The sequence below is a fragment of the Mytilus edulis genome, chromosome 10 (genome assembly GCF_963676685.1).
Source record: "Mytilus edulis chromosome 10, xbMytEdul2.2, whole genome shotgun sequence".
NCBI lineage: Eukaryota > Metazoa > Mollusca > Bivalvia > Mytilida > Mytilidae > Mytilus > Mytilus edulis.
The window spans coordinates 14,598,485-14,613,057 of record NC_092353.1 but is presented as its reverse complement, the minus strand read 5'-3'; the positions used below and the strand labels follow the sequence as shown (position 1 = coordinate 14,613,057).

The 14,573-nt window shown below is 30.9% G+C and overlaps 1 protein-coding gene across 1 annotated transcript in view; it reads left to right on the top strand.

Moving 5' to 3' along the window:
* The window catches only part of LOC139493487 (intermembrane lipid transfer protein VPS13D-like), a 79,324-nt gene that overhangs the window by 50,900 nt on the left and 13,851 nt on the right, over positions 1-14,573 (top strand). The window contains exons 53-64 of the mRNA XM_071281916.1: positions 175-354; positions 839-999; positions 1,400-1,453; positions 4,054-4,194; positions 4,824-4,968; positions 8,722-8,897; positions 9,464-9,587; positions 10,566-10,638; positions 11,487-11,643; positions 12,383-12,455; positions 13,502-13,720; positions 14,190-14,256. Of these exons, the coding sequence (XP_071138017.1) occupies positions 175-354; positions 839-999; positions 1,400-1,453; positions 4,054-4,194; positions 4,824-4,968; positions 8,722-8,897; positions 9,464-9,587; positions 10,566-10,638; positions 11,487-11,643; positions 12,383-12,455; positions 13,502-13,720; positions 14,190-14,256 (1,570 nt within the window). The remainder of the gene's footprint in view (positions 1-174; positions 355-838; positions 1,000-1,399; positions 1,454-4,053; positions 4,195-4,823; positions 4,969-8,721; positions 8,898-9,463; positions 9,588-10,565; positions 10,639-11,486; positions 11,644-12,382; positions 12,456-13,501; positions 13,721-14,189; positions 14,257-14,573) is intronic.

The following is a 14,573-nucleotide window of genomic DNA, read 5'->3' as shown; positions in this document are numbered from 1 at the left end:
AAACCCTAACATGTACAGTCATTTTGTTGATTTCATCTAATTTAGATAGATTTTCAGTAATAAACACACATTAGATTGTATAAAAAAACACATCACATTTGAATGCATTTCAAGTAATACATGTAGATATATTTGTTTCCATGTAGGTTTCTTCAGTGAGTTTTGTATTTGCAGGCTGATCCACAGAAGGACATGAATCTTGGTATACATCTAGAAAACTTTGAGACATGCCAGGAATTACTTATACCACCTGATTCTAACAGGAATAATGTCAAACTGAGGCTGTATGATAGATTGGGAAGGAAGCTACATTTAATGATCAAAATTAATTCAATGAAAGGTGGCAGTGTAAATGTAAGTTTAAACACAACATTTTTTTTTATTTTCAAAAATATTTTTGTGTGTTGAACTAATAGGAGAAATATTGGTAATTTCGTAATAAAAAAATAACTAAATCGCTTAAATTTTACAATTATTTAGTTGATGTACAGCTTATTTGAAAACAATAACAAAAAATATAGGTTACCGATGAGTTAACAAAGATATTTCAATTTTCATGCCCAAAAATGGCATTTTTGCATCAAAGGGAGATAATTTAGAGCTTTTTCAATGATATAAACATTTTAAAAGTCATCTGTGGCCAAACCGAATCTTTTTGTTTGGGTGATTTTTGTACCATATCATAAAGTTATAACTAATAGTGTAGTAAATAAAATTTGTAATGAAAAAACAAATGTTTAATTTTTCGCTGAAATGTTTGTACCCGTGAGCATCCTTAACAAATCAGTATTACCCCTGGTATTTGGACAGACTGACATGTTTTGTGTATATATTTTAGATATCAGTACTATCACAGTTCTGGCTGATTAATAAATCAGGTTTACCCCTGGTATTTGGTCAGACTGATAAAGAGGCAGCCGGTCAGTTCGAGGAACATGAGTTGGCCAGAAGTGTGACACCATTGTTGTTTAGTTTTACAGATAGAGATTCAGCAGACTTGTAAGTTTATACTTATTGCAATGATTTTTATTGTACATAAAATGTTTAGACCTTACGAAAATCTATATTAAGGATGTATTCTTCTGACATTCACTCAAAGTGTTAACACTGTGCAAAAATAGTGTATTTGCAATAAGTAGTTTTTGAGTAATAAATTTTTCAAATTTTATTACCAATCAAATCAGTCTTCTCAGCCAATAATTTGAGAAAATAGGTAAGGGGTACAAAATGGTTTCTAGCATTTATGTGTACTCAAGCTACAAATATAATTTGCAGAAAGCATAACTTCAATAAAATGTAGATGTTGAATTAGATAGCAATTAGACCAAACTTTTGAATGGTATTTCATTTGTTATTAGAAAGATAGTTGTAAATTTTCACTTCTGTATTTGTGTTTCAGGTGTACAATGAGGATAGGAAAGTCAGTTCATGGACCTGATTCTCTGCCTATTTGGTAAGTTTGTATTATCAGTCCATGGTCCTGATTCTATACCTCTTTGGTAAGTTTGTATTATCCGTCCATGGTCCTGATTCTCTACCTCTTTGGTAAGTTTGTATTATCAGTCCATGGTCCTGATTCTATACCTCTTTGGTAAGTTTGTATTATCAGTCCATGGTCCTGATTCTCTACCTCTTTGGTAAGTTTGTATTATCAGTCCATGGTCCTGATTCTCTACCTCTTTGGTAAGTTTGTATTATCAGTCCATGGTCCTGATTCTATACCTCTTTGGTAAGTTTGTATTATCAGTCCATGGTCCTGATTCTCTGCCTATTTGGTAAGTTTGTATTATTGAATTTAAAAGAAGAAGAATAACTAGAGAACAGAAATATGACATAAAAGTGGGGTATAGATATCATGCCATGTGTACAGTGTTTTACAGTGAGTTGCTTATAGGTGTTACTGTAAAAGTTTACCTATAGCTCAACCTGTTTTTAAAATTGACAATACAATAGGGACATTTAAATTGACCAGTTGGTATTGTTAGATTTAAATTTACCTTGATGCTACCTGTAAAAAATTTTATTCACCTAACCCAAAGTTTCAGCATGCTTTTTTCCTGAACTTTTTCTTACCTAGGATTATTCTATTGAGAGATTTTTATTTTACTGTCATTCCAAATATTAGGAGTTATCAAGCCAAACAAGAATGACTATATCATATATGTTATTTTCTTGCAGTTTATTTAAAATTGCATGGCCTAAAATGCACTACATTTCATCTTAATGTTTGCATAGCCACTACTAGCAGTGTTTAATACCCTAAATAATCCAGTCGTAATATTTCACTCACTTTATGAAACATCAAAATCATATTTGAATAAACGATTTCATTTATTTTTTTACACTGATATTTGACATCTCATCCAGAATTCCAAAAATTTTAAATAATTCCCAATTTTATTCATTTTTCACTACTTCACTAGATTTTTTTCTAAATCCATAGTATAAATTCTGATTAACTTCCCATGATATACATCCTAATTTAACAGGTGCAGAATCTATACATAATTCAGAATCTTGTAAATTTCTTTTATCATTTCCATTACTATATTCCAAATAGTTATCCTCACTTTACAAATATTTTGTAATATTTTATTTATATTTTTACTATATATCACTTGATTTTTCTATATCCACAGTTAACATTTTATTTCATTTCCTATTATAAATTTCCAAATCAAACAATATTTGATCCAGAATTTTATAATGACTATTTCCAATTTCACATTCACTTAAAACATTTCCCCACGTTAGGAATATTTTAGAATATTTTACTTTCATTTTTCACTTTATCACTAGATTAGACTATATCCACTGCATTAATTCAACATTTTATTTCATTTCCAAGATCCCATTTAAATGGTAAATCATCTTAAGTTTGTAATAGATCCCAAATTAATAATGAATGTTTTTAAAATCACATTTAAAGCCACAGAAACATGTTGGATGAACTCACACTATATCTCCTACTTGAATTCCAGTTTTGAAATTTTTTAATCTTTAACATAACTAAATCCCATCGTATGAAAATTTGAATTTCCTTGAGCAAACACAGCATTTTATGCACAAAAGTCCCACTAATATTATAATAGATTTCAAAGAAAAAACACAGCAAGGTATACTCCAAACTTATTTTCGAATTTTATATGTACAACATCATATGTAAGCCCCACAAAACAGTTTGAATGAATTATTTCCTCCTTGATGTCCTTCATGACAATAAAATCTTGAAAAAAACACATCACATTTTAAGAAGCAAAATTGCTATAAAAAATCTAAGAAGTGACTTGAAATAAAATAAATCCAATATTGTATGCACAATGACACCAAAAGATTTCAAACATTGCAAATAATAATCCAAAATGAGAATCTTGAAGGGACATGTGAAGAAATGAACAACATATCCATCTGAAAATTTAAACTGTAAACACCTGAACAGCTATTTCTTGTTTCACTGGCAGCTGGACAATACTATATATAAGGGTTAGAATTTTAAAGAAGCATTTAGTGTGTAAAAACAGTTTAATTTTCAAACATAGTAATACATATTTAATTTAATCTTTTACTGATTTAGAATTTTAGGTAAAAAATAGATAAATTATATATATCAGGGATTTAAAACAATGAAAACCAAAACTATTTTCTTCCCTATCAATTTTTTAATAGAATAATCCTAGGTAAGAAAAAGTTCAGGAAAAAAGCATGCTGAAACTTTGGGTTAGGTGAATAAAAATCTTTACAGGTAGCATCAAGGTAGATTTAAATCTAACAATACCAACTGGTCAATTTAAATGTCCCTATTGTATTGTCAATTTTAAAAACAGGTTGAGCTATTGGTTAAGTTTTACAGTAACACCTATAAGCAACTCACTGTAAGTACCTAAAGATACCATTGAGACGATATGCCAGCAATAACATTATACAGTAACCGATACTGAACTAAAATATTGACAAGCTGTGAGACTATATCTATACCATTGTTTATATCTGTACCATTGCTTGAATTTCAATTCATTTCATTTCATGTATAACATGTTATTGTTCTATTTATAGGTGTAGCAGGTTTTCTTTAGAAAGTGGAGTTGGCATGAGAAAACTAAATGTTGTAAGAAAAGAGAGAAACAAACCTGATTGGTTAGTAGAACTTCAGAATGAGGCCAAAATGAAGTTACATTTATCTGTCTCGAAAAGACAGTAAGTCATTGGTTGCTATAAAGGTCAAAGGTTACAAAAGTATAGAAATAAGGTGGTGATGGGTTTTTCACTTTCTATATATAGACCTTTTACATCAGTGGCTTACTGTTGCATCAACCTTTCCAACCTTTAGTCAGCATGGTTACCAAAATGAAATCCTTCAATAAAGTCATGTATTACAACTTGAATGTTCCACTTGAATGTTCCCTACCAATACAGTGTACATCATCTAATTGAAAATCTATTTAAATAGCATGAATACCATTTATCAGTTTCTTTTTAGGTTAATGCGATTGGGTGTTTATTTACTATTTCAGTGACTAAAAGCTCCTTTTTGCATGTTAAAGTTATTTTTAATTTTCATAAAAAGATGTAAGTAAAATAGTTATTAGGATGTAGAAAATCTAGAAAAGTAAGATTTAGTCCATTAGTCCATCTAATTGCTTGCCTTTAATAGATTAGATTTTAGAAACTTACCAGTAGATTTAGTTTCATCCTCTGCTAATGAAAATTAAAGAATTATGTCTTCAAAAAAAAGAGAGAAAAAAATACTATAAAGTTTTGTTTTTCAAGGAAAAAAAAGAGGAAAATTTTGATTGTAACAGTATTTACATGGGATTTTATTTCAGGGTTTATAACATAGGAATAGCTGTACAACAAGGCAAGGGCAGATACAAAGATACAAACATTGTTAACTTTGCTCCAAGATTTGAGATTGACAATCAGTCCAGTCACAAGCTGGCTATAGCACAGAGACATATTGCCATGGAGGAGGTTGGTAATTTACTAAGCATAGCATATTGAAAAACAATTGTATAGAAAGTTTTCTTTCTATTAATAAATCTTGGATATGAAAGAAAAATATCTGCAGTTTTGGAAATCTAGTACTTTTTAGATGTGATGAGTAATTGTAGTATTATGATACCAAATTCCAGTTTCCTTATGTCTCAACCTTTTTCATGTGTATATATTTGGTTACAGATTAATTTATTAATGTTAACTTCTTTTTATACTCAAAATGTCAAGGATGTATATATAAAAAGTAAAATCACAAAAAAAACTGAACTCTGAAGAATATCTACAATCTGGATTACTTGTACAAAGTAAACATTCAGCTGACAAATATATTGAGTATAGACGACTTTTTTATGTGTACTTTATAATGTTTTCTTTTTGTTTTGATACAAACATATTGTCAAGTTTTGGTTCATTGTAGAAACTTAATAGGGTTTTTGGGATACGATTGCTTTCAAGCAATCTGTAGACTTATACCGGTGGCTCAGAGCATTGCCCTCACGCCAATCGTTTTATTCTAAACATTAAGGAACATCTCAGATTCTTATGATTGTCTTGCTTTAAAAGGTAAAAACAAACAAAGGGATTGAACTTAAACAACTTTCCTGTAATGTTCTTTTCATAATCTTCATGTTTGGTAATTCCCTTGATTTATATGCATGTTTTAAACAACACGGAAAATCAGAATTAAGCAGTATTTATATTTAGTATTTTTATAAATTTAGAAACACGTCAGAGGGAATTCCCAGTTTTGATAAAATGCGAGAGTTCTCTGAATTCCGATAGAATGTCATTTAAGAACTGAAGTGGAGTTTTTATACGACCGCAAAATTTGAAAAAATTTTCGTTGTATATTGTAATCACGTTGGCGTCGTCGTCGTCGTCGTCCGAATACTTTTAGTTTTCGCACTCTAACTTTAGTAAAAGTGAATAGAAATCTATGAAATTTTAACACAAGGTTTATGACCACAAAAGGAAGGTTGAGATTGATTTTGGGAGTTTTGGTCCCAACATTTTAGGAATTGGGGGCCAAAAAGGGCCCAAATAAGCATTTTCTTGGTTTTCGCACTATAACTTTAGTTGAAGTTAATAGAAATCTATGAAATTTTGACACAAGGTTTATGACCACAAAAGAAAGGTTGGGATTGATTTTGGGAGTTTTGGTTCCAACAGTTAAGGAGTTAGGGGCCAAAAAAGGGCCCAAATAAGCATTATTCTTGGTTTTTGCACAATAACTTTAGTTTAAGTAAATAGAAATCAATGAAATTTAAACACAATGTTTATGACCACAAAAGGAAGGTTGGTATTGATTTTGGGAGTTTTGGTCCCAATAGTTTAGGAATAAAGGGCCCAAAGGGTCCAAAATTAAACTTTGTTTGATTTCATCAAAAATTGAATAATTGGGGTTCTTTGATATGCCGAATCTAACTGTGTATGTAGATTCTTAATTTTTGGTCCCGTTTTCAAATTGGTCTACATTAAGGTCCAAAGGGTCCAAAATTAAACTTAGTTTGATTTTAACAAAAATTGAATCCTTGGGGTTCTTTGATATGCTGAATCTAAAAATGTACTTAGATTTTTTATTATTGGCCCAGTTTTCAAGTTGGTCCAAATCGGGGTCCAAAATTAAACTTTGTTTGATTTCATCAAAAATTGAATAATTAAGGTTCTTTGATATGCCAAATCTAACTGTGTATGTAGATTCTTAATATTAGGTCCCGTTTTAAAATTGGTCTACATTAAAGTCCAAAGGGTCCAAAATTAAACTAATTTTGATTTTAACAAAAATTGAATTCTTGGGCCTCTTTGATATGCTGAATCTAAACATGTACTTAGATTTTTGATTATGGGCCCAGTTTTCAAGTTGGTCCAAATCAGGATCCAAAATTATTATATTAAGTATTGTGCAATAGCAAGAAATTTTCAATTGCACAGTATTCAGCAATAGCAAGAAATCTTCAATTGCACAGTATTGTGCAATAGCAAGAAATCTTCAATTGCACAGTATTGTGCAATAGCAAATATTTTCAATTGCACAGTATTGCACAATAGCAAGAAATATCTAATTGCACAATATTGTGCAATAGCAAGAAATTCCAATTGGATTTCAATTGGAGTTATCTTTCTTTGTCCAGAATAGTAGTTGAATCAACTTAAATCATTGTTTTATACAATATACAATGTATATTCACTTTTACTACCAACTGATAGATTAAAACAATCTTTACCATTCAGTAATAACAAGCACTTTTTTTACATTTTAATATTTTATGATGTATTTAAATGAGTAGTTATTGTTGCAAACTACATTAGAAATTTGAATTGAGATCAGTTTTGAAATAAGGGAAAGGGGGATGTGAAAAAAAAATTGGGGGGTCAATTTTTTTCATTTCAGATTTCATAAATAAAAAGAAAATTTCTTCAAACATTTTTTTGAGAGGATTAATATTCAACAGCATAGTGAATTGTTCAAAGGCAAACATATTTTTTTTAAGTTCATTAGACCACATTCATTCTGTGTCCGAAACCTATGCTGTGTCAACTATTTAATCACAATCTAAATTTAAAGCTGAATCCAGCTTGAATGTTGTGTCCATACTTGCCCCAACCGTTCAGGGTTCAACCTCTGCGGTCGTATAAAGCTGCGCCCTGCGGAGCATCTGGTTCTTAACTGTTACCGTTATGAAACTGATATTTGAGATGGTACTTCCATAAAGAAATAGAGAACCATCTAGGTTATTTAATAAACATTTGATTTACGTTCTTGCTCCAGGGTTTGTTTTGGAAATTATGCGCATGAATGGTTGCTCTGGATTCTCCACTCAGTTAATTAATTTATAACTCATGGGTTTTTTTTCTATGTATGTCTGCTATTGAAGGTTATAGTTGTTGCATAATTTTATATCATATGCATCATTTAAATTAAAAAAAAAATCCTTATCGTAGAACACTCCTTCAGGCAAAATGGAGTCTTCCATATTATCGTTTCGAGTTGTCTCCCTCCTTCCGGAAGTGAGACAACTCGAAACGATTATATGGAAGACTCTTTCCGTGAATTCTGAATAACAACACGTCGAGTATTAGCTCGTTCTGTCAATAAACGTCGTATTATATTAAAAACGACCGCATTTTAAACAGATAAATGTGTACGGAAAGGAGTCATGATCACTGACCCAAAGGAAATTTAATATTTAAAGAGTTAGGAATGGGGTTCCTCCTAGAATTAATGTAGGAAAATTGGTGATAAGATACGAAGTGAAATATCTTCTCTCAGTCTGAGTCTCGGTGACTGCTGTGGAAAGTAAACTTGGAATTGATAGTAAAAAGATAGAACATAGGCCTGATTACATTGTTCATACACTTTTATCCGTGATTGGCTACTTTGTAACTATTTTAAATGTGAAGTTGAATTAGTTTTGAAAATAATATTATCCAGCTACATGTATACATGTGTCAATGAAACAACGACAATCGTATCCCTCAGAGCAATCTGCTCTTTGATTAAGCAATAAAGCTGCCTTCTGCCAGCTCTTGAGATTTGCCTTTTTCCCAACAAATGCTAAAGTAGGTGACATTGTTCTTATCTAGCAGACTACCCAGTAACAGGTTATGTATAACTATTTGGACACTTTTTTCATACTTTTAATTGTGTGATTGCTGTTATATTGCCCATTTTATACTTTTCTGTTCATCTGTAGATAAAAGTATGTTTATTCTCTTCATTTTTTATAGATCACAGGAAGTTTAGAGACATACCTCACTGCCTTACCAGGTGGTAAAATGCCTTTCCACTTTCCCAGACTGGACTTTGATCAGCTTCTGTGTGTCAGGATGATAAACAGACCTGAATGCATGTGGTCAGGGGGGTTTCTTATTGATAGAGTCAGTTCATTCCATGTTAATATGAGGTAAGGTTTACAATAAGCCATACGTTGTACAAACTATATTTTTCTGTGGATTCATTAATATTCGTTGGATATCTATTTGGTTGAATTCCAGGATATATATATAGGAACCATAAACAAATTTTCAACGTATTACAAATTTTCTAAAGGATTGTATGCAGACTTTGACAAAACCACAAAATTAAATATCCACAAATACGCGTTTTCCACAAACCACAAAAATTGGTTCCCACAAAAATAAGTGAATCCACAATACTATTTATAGTGAATGAAAGTGTAATGGTTTTAAAAAAAAATATATTGACCTGTATCCTTTATGAATAAGTGACAGTTTGTAAATTAATGTTAATGAATTTAGGTTTCTTTGATCTATTTATTGAAAAGAGTAAAATTGTCATAGTAAAATATGCATGAAGCAGAGGGAATATGTAACATATGACTGCTTTCAATTGTATCCTATATGATTATCTATTACTTTTAAGTTTAGGATAATTTGACTTTTGTTCAATATAATATTATTTAATTATGATGGATTGTCAATTATTTTCAAGTGTGTGATTATATTTTAGGGACAAACTTGGCAATTCCAACCTGTTGAAAGTAGAAATAGTTTTGGAAGGTCCAACTTTTCACATAATATTTGTTGATGCTGAAGAGTTTCCTCCACCATTCAGGATTGACAATCATTCTGAGGTAAATATATTAGAAAATCACCTCCCCCTTTTAGGAAAGTTAGTTTAAGTCAGATGCATATACCTCATTGGTGTGGTTCATAAGTGTTTCTAATTTTATTTTATTTTTTTTGGGGGGGGGAGGGGGGTAAAGATTGCATGAATTGCAATCAAAACCTTATGGGACAGACTTGATATCCAAATGTTCCAAGGCTTATCACTGATCAAAACATTCTATACATCCTATCCATGAACATTTCAAGAAATTTATGGATGTAATATATGCTCAGATATTAAGTTACACTTGTCAAGAAAATTACATAACTTTTGCAAAGTGCAGAAATCTAATATCTGTTCTAAGAATAAAACGATGTCATTGTTAACATCATCTTTAAAAATTTGGAGTTATCTTCCTTTGTCTAGAATTGCTGTTAAATCAACTACAACCAATGCAATAAGTTATTTTACTTCCCACTGATAAATTGAAGCAATCTTAAATTCTTTACCGTTCAGTGCTTACAAGCACTTTGATTTAAAAATTGGACTGCTGGTTTTCCTATTTGAATTGTTTTACACATGTATTTTTGGGCCCTTTTTTTGTTGTTGTTTAGATGTGATTCAAGGCTCCATGTTGAAGACTGTACTTTGTGAGTGAGTTATCGCATTGGCACACATACAACATCTTCTTATCCATATGAATAAAAAAAAATGTCTAAATATGTATCTAAGTCTTTAGAGAATAACTAATGAGATTGAGAAAACAATCAATGCAAAAATCTTAATACTTTTGTGATAGATTTATTAATGTAGTATAACCTTTTAAAGCACAGGTGATAAAAAAGTAATCAATATTTTTGTATTTCCAAGCGACAAATGTGTTGATAAGAAAGAATGTGCACCCAAATGTTAAAATAATTTTATTTGAAAAAAAAAAAAGTCAAGAGCAGTCTTTTCTTTGAAGCAAACCTGCATTAACAACTGGTCTTATCAATTTTTACAGGTACCAGTTTACTATAACCAGAGTGGATTATCTAAACCATATCAAAAAGCTGCCATCAAGCCCAAATGTTCAGGTAAGTTATTTAAAGCTTGCTTATTATGATGTAAAAAACATTTGTTTGTTTAGGTAAAAAGAATTTATAAATGATTGAATACAATATTCACTTCCAGTTTTTCTAAGGGCTGAAACCACACATACATGAGAGGCTCAGACCAAAGTAGGCATTTTGAAATCACAAAAATGGGTTGTTCAGTGAAATTCTGTTATGGTCTCAACAGATGGTTACGCCATTCATATGTGCTGTTCCTGGGTACCATGTATCATGTAAGGAAGCTTAGTTGTTGATGTCTGAAATATTCTGAAATTCAAAGGAATTGTGACAATAAAACATAATGGGAAGGAATATTATTTCAAAGTATTCAAAGTGAGGAACTATTCATCTATGATCTGATGAATTATAGCATACAAAATTAGATATTAAGCTTGCAAACCATCATGTTGTGGGAAAAGAGAAAAATTTTACTACTGTTAGCTAGCAAGAGTAAATTTTTGTTAAAAAGATAGTTCAATATAAAGCAATATTGACCTAAAAATGAAATCTGGTTCGATTCTGTGTACTTCAGTTAAACTTTGCTGTTAGCCATGAAATTACTAGGAATGCAGTCAAATAGTAAAATTATACAAACTTTTGCCTATTGGACTCCTAAATCTTAAGAAATAATATACAGTACAGTTCTTGTCTTACATTCAAGCCTATACAACATTTGAACTTTATTATACATTTAGATCTGTGTTTTTCCTGTTCCCATGGAATCTAGGAAAGTGGCTATCCCAGGATTAATACTTTTAATAAACCCACAATAGTTTGTGACGGAAATTGAACTAGCAGTATGATAATTAACAGTGATTATTCTTTTTCAGTGCCATATACATGGGATGAACCAATTGAGGAGCCGTTAATGACATTATATGTACAGGGAGGATCTAAAGTCACTTACAATCTGGACAAGTTAGAGGAAGGGGAACAACTCTGTTATGAAAACTTTATTTATTTAGAGGCTACTTCAACATTTGGCAGGTTTGTAAACACTCTGTTGTATTTCTGATATAATTTAATTAGTTTAATTAAGGAATGACTGTAATATTTTTCTCTAAATGAAGTAATAACATCAAAAATGTGGTGCAAACTGAATAACCTGCATAGCAGTTTATTTTAAAGTGTGCAAAGATCCATTGCTAACACAACCTAAATTGAAGTTGTGCATGAGTCAACTTTTACAGGATTTTCATGTTTGATTTTAATACTAATTTATAAAATTTTATGAAGTCACACAAGATATTGGAAGTCTTGAATGCATATAGATCTGATTCATAATGAAAAATGGTCAAAGATATCAAATTGGTTAAATTATTTTGTAGTGGTTCAGATGATATGTACTCTGATTTATTATTTTGTAGTGGTTCAGATGATATGTTCTCTGATTTATTATTTTGTAGTGGGTGGTTCAGATGATATGTTCTCTGATTTATTATTTTGTAGTGGTTCAGATGATATGTTCTCTGATTTATTATTTTGTAGTGGTTCAGATGATATGTTCTCTGATTTATTATTTTGTAGTGGTTCAGATGATATGTACTCTGATTTATTATTTTGTAGTGGGTGGTTCAGATGATATGTTCTCTGATTTATTATTTTGTAGTGGTTCAGATGATATGTTCTCTGATTTATTATTTTGTAGTGGTTCAGATGATATGTTCTCTGATTTATTATTTTGTAGTGGTTCAGATGATATGTTCTCTGATTTATTATTTTGTAGTGGTTCAGATGATATGTACTCTGATTTAGTGTTAGAAGTTGTTCAAGATCATAATATAGTATTCAGGAAAAAGGTGAGTAATCAGTTCAATTATTCAGTCAGAGGGTGTGGATGGGGTACACTCCCTGTATACAAAAGGTGATAAGACCTGCTGCTGGAATAGGTCACAAGCTTGAAAATATGTGAATAGGTCGGAATTTCTATTAGAAATGTATGATTAGGTAAAAAAATTCCAATAACTTCTCAGTCTGTCATCTTTCATGGTGTCCCCAGCTGTAATTTTATCAACAAATTTTTCTCTTTTGGCACTTTGGTAATCCACTCTTACATTACAAACCATTTCACACCACATGAAACCCAAACAATATGGGAAAAAGTTACATTTTTACATAGGTAATATATGATATGTTATACATTTTTACAATCTAAATTATATGAAAAGAGTGGGGTAACAGAACCCCAGTGACACCCCTATCAAGTAAGTATTGAATATGATATAACAAATCCTTATGGGCAACTGAGACTGCCAGATTGATAAATTGAAGCAGCCCATCATTTCCCCAAAAACCAAAGATCTGAAAAAAATGGAGAAGAACAAATTTATAGATTCAGATCTAGATATTGGAAGTTCCAAGAGATAGAAATACTAACGAAACTTCTCTGCTATAATGTTGTAGTTATTATAAGGTTTGTCTTGAGAGGATTACACAGGTTTTGGCAGAAAGTGACCTTGTGAATTAACATATTAAAAATCTGGCTTTTTTTGTTGTTTTTGTGCAAATGAAGGTTCATAATCATATGACATACAACTTCATTTTTTCCTGATTTAAATTTAATACTTCCCACTAGATTTGAATCATCTAACCATTCATCCACTGATAACATTACATTACATTTGTGTTTGCAATTACAAGAAATGTAAATATGAATTAAATAGAACTCAGCTATTACTACAATTTTCCCTAGCTTTGAAATGTTTATATTATAAAAACACTATATTTCTGAGATACCATGAAATATCAGAGATAGGAATCTGAATACAAAGATATCTATCTGCATAAACTGAACTGAAAATTGCATACCGGTATTCTTTTTTTATTTTGATTTCTTTAACCATAGGCTATAGGCAATAGGTCCCAGTTGTGGAGAATGACTGGTACAGGGATGTTAGAACATGAAGGATCAGGTGTTCCTAGAGATCCTCGTAAATCTTCATCAGGGAACAGCTTAGTTCTAGATACCAATGTCATAGCACCACAACCAGGAAAATGTGCTCCATTGACACTTAGGAAACCTGATGGCCGGAGAACTTCTACACAAAAATGGGAATTTACTAAGGTCAGTCACATATACTTTGTCTTGTTTTTGTGAACAAGCTAAATTCAGAATTATGAAGGAATTGAACTTTTATTTTGGTCACATCAACTAAATTGACAACTTTCAAAATAAAACACCAGGAATGAAATGATTTCAACTGTCGTTATTTTCTCACAATTCACCTTTTCAGAATCTTATCTCATTGTTCTTACTCATAAATAACCAAAATCATATTAACAATACGTCATTGGTTGAATTTTCATTGTCTGTCACGTTTTAACCAATGGCGAATTATAAAATATCTTTTGTTTTATGAAATTGCTTTTCATCAATATCCTCTGGCAATCATTGAAAGTGTTCAATGTCAAAACCATAGCATCTCAAAAATATTCAGTAGATATATTTAAAAAAATTCTGTTTAACATTTTAGACTTTACATTTTTGTTATAACATTGAAAGTCAATAATAAATATGGTTTTAACCCTTATAGGATGGAAGATTGTGCTGTGCATCTGGGATTTTATGTGTTCAAGCGCTAGGTGGAATACTACAGGAAGGTAATTAAGATATTAAACATACATCTAGATATAAGAAGATGTGGTATGAGTGGCAATGTGACAACTCTCCATCAAAGTCACAATTTATAAAAGTAAACCATAATAGGTAAAAGTACAGTCTTCAACACAGAACCTTGGCTCACACCAAAAAGCAAGCTATAAAGGGCACAAAATTACTAGTGTAAAACCATTTATATGGGAACACCAATGGTCTTATTTATATAAAAAAATCTGTATATTTATACCTTGTGTGAAGGAAGCTTTTGGGGTATCAGTATTTCTGTCTGGAAATTTCAAGCAACAATAATCGTAGGATT